The sequence below is a fragment of the Hetaerina americana genome, unplaced genomic scaffold (genome assembly GCF_022747635.1).
Source record: "Hetaerina americana unplaced genomic scaffold, ioHetAmer1.1.p SCAF_116, whole genome shotgun sequence".
Classification (NCBI taxonomy): domain Eukaryota; kingdom Metazoa; phylum Arthropoda; class Insecta; order Odonata; family Calopterygidae; genus Hetaerina; species Hetaerina americana.
In genome coordinates, this window is record NW_027286248.1 from 837241 (window position 1) to 855911 (window position 18671).

At 43.2% G+C, this 18671-nt stretch overlaps 1 protein-coding gene across 1 annotated transcript in view; it reads left to right on the top strand.

Moving 5' to 3' along the window:
* Window positions 1–323: 323 nt before the first annotated feature.
* Window positions 324–18671, top strand: part of LOC139685568 (transforming growth factor-beta-induced protein ig-h3-like) — a 64304-nt gene continuing 45956 nt past the window's right edge. Inside the window, exon 1 of the mRNA XM_071582516.1 lies at window positions 324–607. Within this exon, the coding sequence (XP_071438617.1) occupies window positions 498–607 (110 nt within the window). The 5' untranslated portion in view covers window positions 324–497. The remainder of the gene's footprint in view (window positions 608–18671) is intronic.

Consider the following 18671-nt stretch of genomic DNA (forward strand, 5'->3'; position numbering starts at 1 on the left):
ATAACGAGGGTTTACGAAGACAGAGTATCCGATGTCGCCCGAGGGGAGACGGACAGTTTTCCTGTCCGCTGCTTTCTTCGACAGTCATGGAAGAGGGTGAAATGTCCACTAGGAGGCGGCGTCGGAAGAGGCCCCTCCACCCCCCGCCCCTCTCATGTCCGGGGCGGGTGGTCGAGAAGGCGGCGGGCGCCTCGGACCGGCGATTCGAGGTCTTCGACCCTCCCGCGCATCCCCGGGTGCGTCTTCTGCCCGCTTGGAGGCGCTGCGCTCACACCGCCGCCCTATTATATTGCCGCGACACGTCCTACCGGGCGCTTGTCTTGTTCAGAACCCGGCGGTCGAGCGGTCCACGGGAGCACAGTCGCTGAGGTCGCACCCTTTATCCTGGCAGAGAGAGAGAGGGACTCCTTGGGGGACCGTGCTCTTTAGCCTTTACTTCCAGTGTCCGGGGATCTAAATTCGTCGACTGTACCTCTGCTGCTCCAGACGTCGCGAGGATGAAAGCCGGGCTGGTGTGCGCCCTCGCCCTTGCCGTGGTGCTATTGCCGTCGGCTACGCAAGGAGAATGGCCCTTTTCCCCCGGACCCACGTGGCCCTTCCATCAACGGTGAGTACGCCTCATGTGAATACATTTTACCTCATCACCGATTCGAAGCGGAAATCCCAATATCGTCGATATTAATACGATAGTACGTACGTATGTCTCACCTGATTAAGTGCAAGTTATAATTTATCGTGAGACGAAATATCTAATTTTGAACACAGTAGGGTCCCAAGTTCATCAAATGACTTCATCTCCCGAAAATTGGCATGCACACCCCCGTATCTCTTTCCCGTATACTGTTTCACACGGGTATCGTTATCGATGAATCTCTTTCCTCAGTAGTCCTATCATACCCATTCTCCAGTTCTTCCATTGCGATCTTCGGGGGAGCATTAAAACTCGTGATGTTCCCGGCTCTTTTACATCTTCTCCTATGATTTCATTCTTTTCGAGATAGAGAAAGTGTTTCTCAATTTCTTATTGAATGAGTTGTCGCGAAAATTTGAAACTGCACTCTAAATCCTCCCGCGTTTCTTTGAAACTGAGGAATGTTTTAAATCCAAAGTCCTCATCATCTCCGTGAATCATGTCAACGTTTACTCCGCAATTTAATAGTCAATTTTCCTCGTCACCCCTAAGGTTTGTTCGTCGTCCAACCGCCGGGAAAACATTAAAGAGTAATAAAATGAACAGAACTGCTTCATTGCTTCCGGTGTTGGGTGAATGTCTTTCATTTCTGTCGACTCTAATATCGATATACACTTTAAGCGAGCGTCATTTTTTCTCAATTCCAAAAGCCTAATCAACATTAATGGGGTAGTCATGAAGTGCTATTATCTTGTTCCTCGGAATCAGTTGCTTAAACAAATCGAAGAGTTACTATTACTGTGTCAGATATATTTGGTTGTGGCAAATTAAAATGTTTAGGTGAAATGAACGGGAATCAGACAAAGCTCAATAACATGAGTCCAACAATTTTTTATTCAAACGACCGATTTCGTCGAGCAGTCGTGGAAATAAAAGTATCGTGGAACGTACAAAGCTTCGTTGTGTCACTGTTCATCATGGTATTCCCTAATGTTGATAATTACACCATTGAATGTTGATGAAATTCCCAATGTTTTTACGGATTTTTTAGATACTACTCCAGAACACTCACACTTTTCGGATTCGTCAACAAACGTGCGTTCATTATTTACCTTAAATCTTTTTTAAGCTCATCTGATTTTTGTACTTTTTTCATTGATTTCAATTGAGTTAGAGTTATAATTTGATTTGATTCTGCACCATTATTTTCAAATATTATTGCTTCTATATTCCAGAAGAAACTGTATTAAGTGCACCTCGAAGTAAGTGTTTGCGCCCCACCCCACTATGCAAACTGCATTCCGAGGTGCTTCTCATTCGAATCCAATATCACTTTTTTTTCTTCCCTACGCGAAAAATGTTATTAAAATGCTCATCCTTAAGCATTGTTACTTGCTGCATTGAAGGGAGCACCAAATTATTTCGTGCTCATGAAGCTTGAGGCTTGCTTTAAAGATGGATGTCAAACGAAAACTCGACCCCGTCGGCATGTCTAAGATATTTTTCCACGGGATGTACAGGGTTCGTCCGGAAAATAAGTGTACTGATTTTTTCCCGCCGCTCCAGGCGCGCCCAGCACCGCTCTGACGGGCTGCGATTGGAGGGGGGTATGTTGGCAAGCGACGCTGAAAAAGGCAGTCGGCTCTGCGCTGTGGTGTAGTGAGGAGCTCTGTTAACGCGAACCTCCACGCTCGACCCACGTCACGGAACGCGATGCCGAAGTTTTTGGAGCAGCGTTATTACATCAAATTTGCGGTAAAGCTTGGGAAATCGTCTACCGAAACTGTCGGTATGATTAACCAGGCTTACGGGGAGTCAGCCATGTCCAGAAACATGATCTTTCGGTGGCACAAGATGTTCGCGGAGGGCAGAGAAGAGGTCGACGACGAACCACGGCCTGGACGCCCATCAACGACACTCACCGACGAAAATGTGCGAAAAGTTCGCGATGTACTGAACTCTGAACGTCGTCTCAGTGTTCGGATGATAGCAGAGCAGTGTAATGTGCCAAAAACAATAGTGCACGAGATTATTAGGGAGCAATCGCGTCCGGCCAGCGATCAAAAACATCTGGCGGCTGCATCACGACAATGCGCCGTCTCACACCGCGCTTGTCGTGTCGGACTTCTTGGCCAAGCACGGCGTGGCAACGCTGCCGCACCCGCCCTACAGCCCGGACTTGGCACCACCGGACTTCTTTCTGTTCCCGAAGATAAAGAGGAGTTTGAAAGGAACGCGATACGGGACTTTGGACGCCGTCAAAGAGGCCGTGACGACGTGTCTTCGAGAGGTTCCCGATGATGCCTTCGCGGGAGCTTTTTAGGAATGGGAACGCCGCTGGAACAAGTGTATCGACTCACAAGGGTCCTATTTTGAGGAATATTAGCTTAAGATACTACCTTGATCAAAAATTTCCCGGAATTTATTCAGAAAATTAAAAATACAAGTTTATTCATCTAAATCTATATCGTCCCCTTCAAAGTAACCCCCATCGACTGCAACACACTTATGCCAGCGCTTGATCCAATCCTCGAAACATTTTTTATATTCGGTTTTCGGTATGTCCATCAGTGCTTCCTGCGATTTTTCCATTACTTCCTCTCGGCTGCTAAAACGCGTTCCCCGTAATGGTTTTTTAACTCGATTGAACAGAAAGAAGTCACAGGGAGCCAAATCAGGTGAATTCGGTGGCTGTTGGATGGTATTTGTTGCATTTTTCGTCAAAAAATTACGAATAATGATAGCACTGTGCGACGGTGCGTTATCATGGTGCAAAATCCACGAGTTTTCTGCCCACATTTCGGGTCTCTTTCGGCGAATTGCTTCACGCAAACGTCTCATAACGCCCAAATAATACTCTTTGTTTACTGTCTGGCCTTCTGGCAAAAATTCATGATGCACTACACCGTTGTAATCCATGAAAACCGTCAGCATTGCCTTCTTTTTTGACTGAAAACGACGTGGTTTTTTTGGTCTCGGCTCATTTGGTGAACGCCATTCACTTGCCTGATGTCTGGATTGCGTGTCGTACTCATAAACCCACGTCTCGTCTCCAGTAATGATCCTTTTGATGAATGTGGGATCGGATTCAGCCTCGCAAATCATGTCTTTTGCGACGTCAACACGGTCTCTTTTTTGCATGAAATTGAGGTCTATTGGCACCAACTTTGCTGCTACACGACGGAAACCCAAATCATTAACCACAATGTCTTGGGCGGATCCATAGGCAATGTTCAAGTCCTCCGCTATTTCTCTGATGGTTAATTTGCGGTTATTGACCAACATTTCTTTTACTTTATCAATTTTTTCACCGACTTTCGATGTCGATGGTCTGCCACTGCGTTCATCATCTTCGATTGACTCACGACCACTTCTGAACCGCTCGTGCCACTGGTAAACGACCGTTTTTTTAGAGAATCGTTGCCGAAACACTTTTCCAACATTTCCAACGTCCGTGCGCCACTAAATCCGTTTTTTACGCAAAATTTAATACAAGTTCGTTGTTGCAAATTTAAATCCATTTCTGCAATTGTAAAAAATCGCCAACACACACAGAGATAGATGTACTCTTGGCTACGTAACTTTTGCAAATGTCAAGTTATGACACTAAGATTTAAAGGGAATATCAACAACAGATGTACCAATTTAACAAAAAAAACAGAACTCAAATCGGAACGATGGGAGCGCCACACGGTGGTTATTCCGGGAACTTTTTGATCAAGGTAGTATGTAAAAGTGTAATAAATTTTTTTCCTGAGCTCAGTACACTCATTTTCCGGACGAACCCTGTATGCATTATCTAATAAAAGTGCTCACTTTCTAGTTTTTAGGGTAATTAATTTCGTGGCATCGGGTAGGTGATTTGTTTTGAGTACTCGATGTAACAAATGCATGCGCGCCTACTCCTCATTTACTCATTTTGGCAGTCTGTTATTTTCATTTTTGATATAAATATGTAATCTTTATCTTCAGCCCGCAATGTGTCGGTCAAGTGATGCTGTGTGCCGTGGTCGCTGAGGTGAAAGGACTGAGTTTCCATTCATATTTCAGGCCCTGAAGACCGACTGTTTTATTTCCCAATTGCCGTCTTCCTCGTTATTTTCGAAATTTTCTGACGGCCTCATGCATTGTTCCTGTATCGCATGGCGAAGTGAATGCGATTAACCCAGCGACCGCGAGGTAACTTTGGGAAATTCTCCGTAACCTGTTACTTCCTTGACGCAAACGAGCGACTGCACTCATAATAAAAAGATACCAATTGAGACACTTCAGCTGCTGTTGGCTTTCCCTCGCGCTGAAATCCGATCGCCCCAGTCCCGAAAGCGACTTTAAACCTGGACAACTGCAGAATTTACGAGAGCCTTAAATTATTCGTCACTTTTTTCGCCATTCATGGGCAGTTGTACGCCGTGCTACGTGATGAGCAAAGCACATGCATCTATTTCCTTGACGGAGACAGTTCCCGCAAATTAAACCATTGTCAATAAATACACATTCGCCGAAAAAGAAATTCTCTAATTTTATCGCCAAACTCATTTGTTTAAATCAGATATTGTCCGACAATTTAAAAAAAATGATATAACCAGCTCGCTCAAATAGTGAAGTTACATTTTGCGGAAGATAAAATTTACTCATTTTACACTGGAATATTTCGAGATTGGTTTTTGAGGAGAAACCCGTTTTTATCCAACTACGACAGAACGGGTTTTAAAGGAAACCGAATTTGATACGGCTTACCAGGAACATTGCAGTGTGCCCGTAAAACAAATAAATTTTTTCGCTGCCGAAAGATCGGAGGATAGTATAAAACCAATGCGCCTGTTAAACGATCTTTCCAAAAAAGGAATGGCATGGGTAGCAATTCGTATAGTGTCCTTGCAAATTAATGTCATTTTCAAAACTATATGTGGCCCAATTAGCAGACGAGTGACCTTCTGGGTCTAGGTGTCTGCATTCGACGTTTACATATTACTTTCCTTTTGACTATTTGAAAGAGTACATGCTTTGCGGCCGGTAGCACATACCTACGAATATTAATTACGTCTAACTGGTTGATTCAATGTCAATGCATCTTTATCTCTGGTATTTTGAAGCTGTAATTTACGCGGATCGTTATACCCTTGTCACAGTCATCAACTCACGCCTGGACTCTGAAAATCATCTCGGGGCCTATTTGCGAAACTCATTCGTCGACTCGTTGTCAGTTCCGCTGTTGATATGTGTTTGCGCCACCTTCAATCGATGCCGTTACGATAACGAAGCAGTTACCTGCTTCCGTTAAATATTACGACAAGTGGTTCTCTTCTCGGTCCAAATCCGACGAGATTCGGTCTCCGCTCATCTGTCCGCTTTCATCGCCTCATTGTCAGTCCTCGCACTCCGAACTACTTCCGTCACCGGAAATGGTTTCCAACAATGATCCGCCGTGCTTTGTTGAAAGCTACGTAAACCTCGCGAGGAATTTACGATGGAAAACGTGTGCGTAATTTCATTTTCTCTGGCGTTGACAAATTTTTTCAAACTGGCCAAGGAACAAATGTATTCATAATTTTTTGAAATGAAATAATGAATAATTTTGCTTGATTAATTTAGGCAATATTTAAAACGTAACTTAAACTTAAAATGTGTTATTTGATCGTATAGACACCGATCCCAGTAACGCACATGTGCATTTATACTTATATTTGTTTAAATCTCCGTGAAAATTCCCCTAATATTTCTCTCTCTTGTTACTCATGAGGCTTATAAGTTGATTTTGATTCTGAGTATTAAAAGATATCATCCAACCATATTTATCAACCCGAAGGTTGGTATGGTAGATTAGGGGAGCTCACCCAACGCCAAGTCCAAAGAATGTCACACATCAGGGTAATAAGGGGGGCCAGTCCCTTTCCCCGTAAAGATGCGTTACCCGAAATATACACACCATAGCTTGTGTGAAGCCGAGGGTTCCCGGAGGCGTCACCCGTAATTGAACCTGTGCCTTCGGTGGCTCAACTCTCTCTCTGACCACTGGAATAACTCGTCCCCAATGTAAAAGATTGCTTTTTAAGAGAGACTTGAAACAGGAAGTCAAACCTGAAGTATCCGAGAGACTGGAAACAAGAGATAAACATGAATATCCGAGGAGTAAAATAAGGCATGAGTAATATGTACATCACATCGCATCATTCGATGGTTTGGGTCTATTAGCAACGTTGGCACAATCCTAGAAAACCCTAAGCTGCACGAGGCATTAAAGTGAGGCCCTGCTTGCTGGGTTGTCAAAACTAGTCCAATTTATCTTGAGTAGTTCTTAAGCAGATTAGATGTTGCTGCGCGTTTATTTGGTATTTTCCGTCCTTGGGTGGATAATATAGTGCATGGCATACATAAACAAATATAACTGCTCTTATTCACAAATAAGTTAACGAGTTCCTCACGGTATTTCTCTTCTGCCATACGTTGTAGTGCGTCCCTGATTCTTAAATGCCATGTTAATTAAGACGTCCGTCCCCAGTCCCTTTTCACGCTTTCTACCTTTGTTTTTCTTCGTGTCTTTCTGGTTTCCGAGCAGTGGGTTTGCATTGTCCTTGTCTCTTCCATCAATCTTCCACGCATGGTGATTTTCGGATGGTTATGGGTGTTACCTACATTTCACGTAATTACCCGGGGAAAGTTTACTTTTTTGTGGATTCGCCTATTGTGATATTTTAGCAGCATTTGACGATGCCTCAAGCTGTTTTTGCTCGAACGTCATTATACGGTACTTGGCCAAAAAAGGAGAATAGATGCATTCAACAAGTGATGCCTCCAAAGCTCCAAAGAAATGAGAATAATAGGAGGTCATTATTCCAGTTGAGTATAGCGACGAGTGCACAGAAGCAAACAGTAAATCCATTCGCCTATCCAATTACAAGAGAAAGGATGCGAAGGAATGGGTAAAGACCAAGGAATTAAGGAGAAAAGGTGTTGAACCCTACTTTGAATTCCCAGATTCAACCCACATCCCTTCTACTGGGGCATTTTAATTATTTGCATGGAGGCTGCAAGTATGTAAATGGTAGGAATCCCTAAGGATCAATCAGATGTATCGAGTCCGAAGAGCAAATAAAACTTCGAAACTCCTGTTCAATTATAATTGCCTTTACCGATATTCTTAATTTTAAACCAGAGATGGGCACCCACCATAAAAGTTTGCATTGGTCTTTTAAGTCATATTCCGAGCCCAGTTTATCAGATGAATAAATCGATAGCTTTGGCAAAGGCAAGTAATGATTAATTTCGTAAAGGTAGGCCAGTTAATGTTGCTATTCGTTTACATGTTCTCCGCGACTTGGAGTCAGTATCCCGGAGGCTGCTTTGACGGATGATGGCAGAACTCCCATTCAGTGAGTCCAATGAAATTTGAAATTCAGACAGTCAGAACCTTTCCCTCTGTTGCCTGCACCTGCGCTTTCCCGGAAAAACCTAGCACCCTTGAAATCACATTCTCCTTTCCCGGCCCCCTTATTTCAAACCAGGACTGACGACGGCCCCTTCATCCCCTCGTATACCTCGATAGCCAATTTTTTCCACGCCAAAATATTTTTTTATTTGGATCGTGGTATATTCTGTTGGTGATCGAAGCGAACGAAGTAAAACGAAGTAAAAATTTTGAATGTTCCCCGAAATGATAATGGTGAAATATGGGATAATGTGTATGAGAGCAAATACGAATATTTGTTATGTTGTAGTATCTGGGGAAAAAGTATAAGAATTGAGTATCTGAGGAAAGAGCTCTTGTCTCAACTTTGGGTGCGCATGAAAACCCATGAAATTAGGAAGGGTTGATTAAACGCCCTGTATGTAAATGGGCGTTTAGTCAATGCACGGCTCAAGCATACCAATGGAATCCCTGTTCTGTCAATCCTCATTTCCTGGATCTCCATAAGACACCGATGAAAACCCTTTTAACGAGGATCATTCCCTGATGCATCATGAGCAGCGTAGTCAAGGTGGAAGTCCCTCACAGGCACACGAATCCGAGCTTCGAAATACTTTTCCGTAAATAAGAATCAGTGAGGCTTCCATTTCCCGCGAAGAGACTAATCGCCCACATCCGCGCATGACCGCGCCACTAGGCGTTTTTTTCCTTAGAAGACGGCTTCCCTTTCTATGAGGTGCTTCTTCTCTCGGGGAAAATGGACGCCCGATTCTCTCCCGCTCCTCCCGTGAGATAGCAATCTGACCTCCCGCCGCGGGGCAGACGGCATGACTTCCTCTCTCTCTCTCTCTTGGTCCGAGAGTCCTCATTCCGGCGCCGCGGACGTCCGTTCTTTGGGGGGAGCCACATCAAAACTGGGAGATCTCGCCTTATCCGATGGGACGGGGATGGATTTTTTGGGATGGCACCCTTCCCCGTTCCCGCCTCATCTTGGAACCTCGATCACCCCCCTCTCTGGACGAAATAAGTTCGTCACTTGCATTTCGAACAATTCTTTCCGAAATAAAAATGATTACTTGTAAACTTCTTGACGTGGAATAAAAATGAACTCGTTTTAAAGTTCTAGTCTTGGCTGAAAAAACTCATAAGTGTCCATTTGCTCCCAAGAGCGTCTATCTCCCACCGCCCGGTATCAAACAGAATGTCTCATCCAAAGATGGACGGCGTTTCTTTTAAATGCGCGTTCAGAGATGGATAGTCTTTGTGACATTGATGCCCTTAATTATACCTCGCACTACCACGTGCACTTAGACATAATGATTAAGCTACTAACTCGATCCTCTACGTAAAAATAAAGTTTCGCTGCTTTCCATGAACTAATTAAAGAGTATCTTTATGCACCTATTTGTCTGACCTGTTTTAGTGGATTAATCGCTTTCCCATAAGTATTTATCGATCTTTATGCTAGAAAAAAAAATTGCTGAATAGAAGACTTGGGAAGCAGCAATACCCTGGATATCTTCTTTATATTCGCATAAAATTAAAACACTTATACCCGTTGAAATGTAGATTCTAAATTAAGCCTACGGAAAGATTTGAAAATGAGTTGAAAAAATTTTGAAAAATTCAATGAACATCGGTTACTTTCGACGGAAATTCACACCGCTATCCAAAAAGCAGTTTCGTGTTGCGAGGTTACAAAGAGCCCCTGCTGCCACTGCAAAGCAGAATACTGCCGACGATAAAAGTGGCTAACACGCTAATCTGGCGGCGATATTCCAAATGCCGGATGCATGTCATTACGCTTAAGACTTGGAGATGGGTTTTATTTAATATATCCTATCTTTTGATATCTGACAGCCACGATATTGTTCCAATGTTGAAGTTTTGTTGTTTTCGGGAGTACTATTTATTCGGCATGTGAAGTAGTATCTCTTTCCCTGATTAGTCCATAATAAACACGGTATTTTCATGTGGCGACCCTCATAACTATCCTTTCTGGAGGCATTCGCTCTATCAAACTTCCGTCTGGGTACTGCTCAACCTTCTTGGAAGTGGTTCTGAGCATTTCGACACTTTGGCACCTACAGGGTTCGTCCGGAAAATAAGTGTACTGAGCTCAGGAAAAAAAAAGTTATTACATTTTTACATATCTTAAGCTAATATTCCTCAAAATAGGACTCTTGTGAGTCGATACACTTGTTCCAGCGGCGTTCCCATTCCTGGAACGCTCCCGCGAAGGCATCATCGGGAACCTCTCGAAGACTCGTCGTCGACCTCTTCTCTGCCCTCCACGAACATCTTGTGCCACCGAAAGATCATGTTTCTGGACATGGCTGACTCCCCGTAAGCCTGGTTAATCATACCGACAGTTTCGGTAGACGATTTCCCAAGCTTTACCGCAAATTTGATGGAATAACGCTGCTCCAAAAACTTCGGCATCGCGTTCCGTGACGTGGGTCGAAGCGTGGAGGTTCGCGTTAACAGAGCTCCTCGCTACACCACAGCCCAGAGCCGACTGCCTTTTTCAGCGTCGCTTGCCAACATACCCCCCTCCAATCGCAGCCTGTCAGAGCGGTGCTGGGCGCGCCTGGAGCGGCGCGCCCAGCCCAGGAGTCAGTACACTTATTTTCCGGACGTACCCTGTACAGTTTGAGCACTGGCCATTACCAATTGCATCCCAATCTCATTCACAGTCGGCAGCTCACCTGAAAAGGGAGCTGTCGACTGTGTTTATCTGTAACAATCTCAGGATTTTCCTTTGATGACATTGGTCTGATGTCATCACATTAGCTCCAATTGCGTGGCGATGGGTTCATGCCTCCATGGTGACTAAGCGGATAAAAAAATTGAAAGTCGAGCAGAGCTTGCCACCTGGCGGAAGCGTCGGGCCGTGGTTGATTTTTTCTCGCGTTGAATAATTGATATTACGTTGAGAGACTAAAGGGGTGATTTTTTATTTTTTTTTTATTCTAAACTATGGCTACGTTTGTGATAATTTTGTGAGAATATTCCGCGGCTCAGAGACATTTTAAAATGGAATATTTCGATTAATTGGACCATATTATTTTTCGATAGTCACGTCTGATGGAAGATGTTGTTCCTTCGACCAACTCGCTCTCACGGACAGAAGACAATGCCACGCAAGAAATAGGAGAATATATCTCAAAACGTCAAAGGGCACATAGGAAATACGGCGCCAGATATCTGAATGTTTTCGTCTTTCGGCCTTTTATGATTCGATGTTTCTATTGGTAACTCAACCCGTTATTTGTTAGAAATATTTGGAATATAGTTTATTACTCAAATAAGCCAGTTATGAATGTTAATGCCGTTCTTCGAGTTTCAGTCCCAATATGTCATTAAAAATCTTGAAACAGTAATTTATCGCTACATTAACGCAGTTTCTTTCAAGGTGAATACAGAGCAGTTTGATTGGCAATGGGATGTTGAAGACTGTGATGAAGGGGAGAAATGTTAGGCAAACGAGGAAGGCGAAGGAATTGAATGGTCCTTTGTACGAATGGGGGTCGCGGTAGTCCAGTGGGTAGAGCGTTGGACTGCTGACCGGAGGGTCCCGGGTTCGATTCCCGGGCAAGGCACTCTGGGCACCTGCAGCTCCACCCAAGCTAAAGTGATTTTTCGGGTACCAGGGCTTCCTGGGAAACCATAACCGGCAGAGGGAAAGGAACTGGCCCCCCTACCCTGATGTGTGAATTTTCACACGCCGTATAGGGCTTAGTACTGGGTGATCTCTACCATCACCTACTAAACCGACCTTCGGGTTGATTACTGTGTGTGTTGTACGGAATGAAGGGAGGAAGGAAGTATGCGGAATTTAAGAGGGGCTTATTACACGAAGAGTGTCGGATGCCAGGTTTTGTTTCATGTCTTTGCCTCCTTTCCTTTATAAGTGTAACCAAATTTCAATAGTAGATATACCAATAATAAAAATTATGTAGTACATGATAACATATTTTGCCCAGATCAATTAGCGTTGTTCCACATTGAGTTAAAGTATTACATAAAATTCCCTATTTTCTCTATAAGTTATGCGAATGAAAAATGCAGTGAGATTTTTTATTCGCATAACTTATTGGGGCAAACCCTAGTTACTGATTGCAAGCATTACTCCTTATTAAACAGCCTACGTAAATACTTCTCTGTCGAGTAAAATGAAGACTATTATTTTTTATTTAATTCTTTATACTTTTATATTTTATATATCCGGCTTCAAAAACATTTACTCAATGAAAATTGTGTCTCCTTCAAATTAGTTCTTCTTTGAATCCGTACTTGACCAAAACCGTGAAAATTACTCATAAAATCAGCAAAAACGTCAAATGCCGACGTCAGTTAAGGATCACTCTACTTTTGGGTATCAACATTTTCTATCGAGAAATGAAGGTCAAGGCAATGTGTCCAATCCATATTATGAGCGAAAAATGTATCAAGGCTTGATCTTAAGGTTCAGTTCACTGATTTTATCTCAGGAATAAAGTTATGGGTGACGGATTATCAGTGTAAATATCATTCACGAGATCTAACGAAGAGATGTGGGTAGTGTGATATAAATTTACACCTGAAGATTATAAATATAACTTCAAATTCGAGATCGAGGCATCAACTTACTCAAATTTCGCGAGATTTCACCTTGCAATTAGTTTCGTCGACTTAATGCGATCTGATTCTCACTGATATGATTATCGGTGAGTGTCAGAATCATGCATCACTCTGACACCTCACGTGAAATTATTTGGTCGTATATGCGTTTGGAGGACTTACGACATATTAGAGACCTAGAATAAACATTCAGTTCTTGAATGGAAAGTGTACGGGCAAAATACGGAGAGAAAATGCTTCGATTTATTGCAAATGCTTTCATTTAATTATTATAATGTTATTATATAGTCGTTAAGGTACTTCATAGAAACCATAAATCTTACATCCCAATTCAAAAGCATTTAACTACCTGATCTGATTTTCAATTCTAATTAGTGCTTTCAATTATAACTTTATGCCATTGCAACCATTTCAAGTTTCTTATTGGTTGGATTCAGTGTTTGGTTTTTGTTGTCTCAATATAAGTGAATTCCTACATGTGGGAAAAAGTAATTAGGGCCATATTAATATTCAGCTGCTCATTGCTTCCTCGAGCAACTAAAAACAAAAATGGTACTGTGCAAATGAGTACCGGACATTTTTCTCCCTAAAATTTGATCAAAATAAAATGTTATTTATTTTACAATATGGACTGTATTATGTTGTCGATGAATGTGGTGCAAATTTCAGCTGAAAGAGAAGTTTAAAAGCACAATAAAACCCTCCAAAAGAAAAACTTTTTCATGGGTTTACGTAGAAATATTGGGCAAGTTGTCGTGAAGATGCTATGTGAAATACGCGTATTTCGTTTAGGTTATTTTAAACTTTTCAAAGTCAACCCAATACACTCCTCCTCCAAAACCAAAGCACCCAAAATGCCCTAATATTATCATCACTTTCTTCCCCGGAACACACAATTTAAACATTTAATCCGTGACCTCTTCCCAATTGTCAATAACACTCAGGCCACATCACTTTTTTCCCACATTGTCCCTCTGTTTCGTTTAAACGCCCGTCGAACTTGCGAGACATCTTCAAGTCAACAAAACCAACTACGAACACCCCCGGCTCTTCCCCCCCCCCTATCCACCCCATGCAACCGCCCACGCTGCAAATATTGCCATCTTCTAAGGCCCTCCCCATCACTTAGTACGAACTCCCAACCGGTCGCCCCCTGTACCTCAAAAAATATTATATATCGCCTCACCTGTAACTTCTGCCCTGCCTTCTACGAGGGCGAATGTACGACCACAATTTCCCTCCGCATAAATAACCACCGCTATTCCACCAAATCTACCATCTTCCTAAATTATCCCATCCCTACTCACACTACTTCCCACGACCAATCTTTTGATGACTGCTTCTCCGTTTCGGTGATTGAAACCCTTCCCAAATCTGAAAGTATAATAGAGGTGAGAACCCGTGAGATGGCGCATATCTGGGTGACCCAGTCATTTAAACCCCCTGGGCTGAACCAAGCCAACTGAATGCATCATATGGCTGCCTACCTATCCCCTCCCTCCCCTTGTTCATTTCCTATTGGTCCCTTACCTCTTCTTCCCTCACCTCTCCCCCGCACATGTCCTCTCCGCTCTTCCCTAAGAACGCCATTCTGAAGACGACGGCCGATCCGTCGAAACGACAAAACTACATGTGAGTGTCCTTTCTTTGTGTTTCTATGGTTTAAAAATCTACATCTGTGTTCTTATATATTTGTGCGTCGCCGAAGAGCGTTTCATTTCGAAGATATATATATATATATATATATATATATATATATATATATATATATATATATATATATATATATATATATATATATATATATATATTAGGATATACGATCAATTAGAGGACAAAATCGCGTGTGTTCCTTCAGGGAAACATTTGATAGTGATAGGGGATTGGAATGCGACATTAGGCGAAGGAAGAGATGGTGATGAGGTGGGGGACTACGGTTTGGGCACTAGGAATGACCGCGGGGAGAAAGCAGTTCAGTTCTGCAGGAGACAGGGTTTAGTCATCACCAACACTTGGTTTAGACACCACAAAATACGCAGGTATATATGGAAAATGCCAGTAGACTCAGAAAGGTATGAGTTAGATTATATTCTAGTTAGCCAGGTTTAAAACATTGCGATAGTAAGGATATTGAGAAAAGACTCGTAAAACTTTGATATGGAGCGTAGGTATGAACGGCGCGGAAACCTGGTCATTGAAGCAGGAGGATTGACGTAGACTGGAGGCTTTTGAAATGTGGGTGTTGAGAAGAATGGAGAAGGTGAAATGGACAGAGAAGAAAACAAATGAGGAAGTACTTGGTATGGTGGGCGAAGATAGGGGTTTGTTGGGAGAAATCCTATGGAGGCAGGAAAAGTGGATGAAGGGGGTATTGACCGACAGTGGGATGTTGAAGACTGTAATTCAGGGGAGAATGTTAGGCAAACGAGGAAAGGGAAGGAAAAGGATTGGGATGTTGGACGGGATGAAGGGAGGAAGAAAGTACTCAGAGATGAAGAGGGACATGATTTAGAGTATTACTCTGGATTTTGTGTTTTGTTATGAGTCACCAAATGGTTTATTTAGTAGCCGTGTCCATCCAAAAACCTACCTTAACCGGTTACCTAATAATTACCTAATAATACTATGTATATATATATATATATATATATACGAGTATATATATATATATATATAGCTGTAGATTTTTTACGCATAGAAACACAAAGAAAGGACACTCTCATAGGTAGTTTCGACTTTTCGATGGCACGACCGTCGTCATCAGAATCGTAAGGTTCTAATAACAAAGAATCTGATGACGACGGTCGTGCCGTTGGAACGTCAAAGCTACATATGTGATATATTTCATTGAGTTTCTATGTTTTAAAAATCTACATCTATGTTTTTATATATTTGTACGTCGCCGAAGAGCTTTCCATTTCGAAGATATTTATGTATGTGTATATATATGCATGTGTATATATATGTATGTGTCTATATATATATATATATATATATATATATATATATATATATATATATATATATATATATATGTATGTATGTATATATATATATATATAGTACAATACACAGTAACACACAATATAGAAACACAAAAAAAGAACACTCACACGTTATTTCTTGATATTTCGACGGAAACAATCCGTCTTCCTCTGAAGATATAGAAGTAATGACTGCTGGAGTTGTTGAGGTGAGGGGTGCGAGAGAAAGGGAAGGGGGCCAGGAGAAGGGGAGAACGGGAGGCGAAGGAGGGGTGAGGGTGGGCTTCCACAAAGTAACAATTTTAGGCCACTCCCATCAGTGAACGACATTGAGGCCCGGATGCTGATAGGCCATACAGATGTAAATGAATGCCATTTCAAGTGTTTTTAATTGTATAGGGTTATCGGATGTGGGAAGGGAGGCCAGGACGGAAACATTGTAGCACAGGTTGAAAGGGGTATTATGATGGGAAGCATAGTATTATGCAGGTAGCAGGAATTTCCCCCCGCCGGGAGGGAAGAGGGACTGAAAGGGAAACTTAAAAACAGATGAACAGAACACGAATGATGTCATGCGGAAAGAATGGGTTATTATAACAAAACACATAAGGTTAGTGGAGGAGCATGCATTTAAGTAGAACTAATTATTTTTTAGACACTGAGGGTGGCAAGTGGAATTTTTACTATCTATAATCCTACAGTTGCTATCCCGTATTGTCCGTGGGAAGAAGGAGTCCTTGAGTCGGCTAGTCCTCACTTCCCCACATCTCCTCTCGAATGTAAACCGAATCCTTAAATCGGCTCTCCGCTCCCTTGAGTTCCGACGCAGTAAAGCCTTAAATAAATTTTCCAATCTGTGCATTTCTTACTTCCGCCAAGGCCTTGCCTTACCTCTCCAACTTGTCAAACCTAGCCCTCCTCCCCCACCCCTTTACCTACAGAAACCGGATTTAGCGACTATTTTCCACCTACCCCCACCTTCCCTACCAACACCAGGAATTCCACCGAGCCGTTGCTACCAACAAAACCCTTCTCAATCCGTCCCTTCCCCGCCGGTCGACCAAACAATAGATACTGCCGAACACGTGCTGAACCTTTCCAGCACCACGCTGAACGAGCACCAAACCTCACTTCTGGGAAAAGGCCTCTCATTCTCCCCCACCACCAAGGTTAATCACGTGAACATCCTCGCAGACGTCATAAATTTCGCCAGAAATCTTAGATGGCGACATTTCTGGGCCATGCAACCCGCCACTCTTCAATCCCCCGCACACACACACAGCGCCCTCACCAAGTTCCGGCCGCCTTCCCACCTTGAACCTCCACCGCTCCCTCCCAATCACCCGGTCGAAATCTTCATCAATCTTCTCCTGTCCAAAATATCTAGTCCTTCTTTCCTTAAATCTCTAAACCCCAACACTAATCTCTCCCCGGCCGAATTAACTGAGTTAAAAAAACTCACACACAACCCCAACCTAGTCATCACTTCTGCCGATAAGGGTTCGACAGTTGTAATCCTAAACACGGCAGACTACCTTCAAGAATGCAACAGACTACTCTCCGACACTTCATCCTATCAAAATATTCCCGCTGACCCTAACCCCGCATTCCAAAAAGAAATTATCGCTTTCCTCCGAGACAACGGCCCTAAGGAGAATCTTTCCCCCAGTGACATCTCCCTCCTTTCCCCTTCCCAACCTCACACCCCTCACTTCTACATCCTTCCTAAGATCCACAAACCCAACAACCCAGGCCGCCCTATAGTCTCCTCTCGTAGCTCTCCTACCGAAAGAATTTCCGCCTTCGTGGACTACTATCTCCAACCTTTAGTTCACTCCCTACCCTCGTTTATAAAAGACACCTACCACTTCCTCAGATTGCTTCACTCAACTTCCCTCCCTCCTGATACCCATATTACTATGGCTACTATCGATGTCACCTCCCTATACACTTCCATTCCTCACCAAGAAGGCCTTTCTTCCCTACGTTACTTCCTCTCCAAACGCCCTACCCCTCAAATCCCCAGTACCGATTTTCTCATTGACCTTTCCGATTTCATTCTCACCCGCAACTCCTTTTCTTTTAACAATAACCATTACCTCCAGATAAAGGGCTGTGCCATGGGTAGCAGATTCAGCCCTTCATATGCAAACCTCCACCTTGGTGTCCTAGAAGAGAATTTCCTTTCAAACTATCCTCTGCAACCCCTCCTGTGGCTCCGATACATTGACGACATCTTTCTACTATGGCCACACAGCATAGATTCCCTCAATTCCTTCATCTCCCAACTCAACGATTCCTCATCCCTGTCTTTCACCTCGACCATTTCATCCTCTCAGATTACCTTCCTCGATGTTAATATTACCCTCAGCAATAACAAATTCCTTACCTCTGTTCACACCAAACCCACTAATAAGCAGCAATACCTTCATTACAGCAGTTGTCACCCCTCCCATACCAAGCGCTCCCTCCCTTACTCCCTCTCTATCCGCGGTCACCGCATTTGCAACCATCCCGAATCCCTTAAGAAATACCTCAACAACCTTCACCACTCCCTCCTCCAACGAGGATACCCTGATTCCCTCCTCCATAAAAAAATACTTAAACATTCCTACACCCCCAAGCCTGCCTCAACCACAGACTCCCAGCCTCTCTCAATCTGTACTACCTACTTCCCAGGCATTCAGTCTCTCAAATTCATCCTCAAAGACCTATTCCCCATCCTCAAAAATCACAACACTTCCTCCAACCTTCTTCCCAAATGCCCCTCTGTCACTTTCAAACGTCCCGCCAACCTAGCAAATATCCTCAAATCCACCAGGCCGCTCTCAAAATCCCCTCACACCCCCAGAGCCATACCCACTCCATGTCATCGAGCAAGATGCAAAACCTGCCCTATTTTCACCACTCCACCCCACTCCATCCCACCATTTAACTCTCTCCCGCCCTTCCCCTATTCCTCTTGCACTTCCAAGAATGTAGTTTATCTTCTTACCTGTAAACTCTGCCCGTCATTTTACATAGGCCA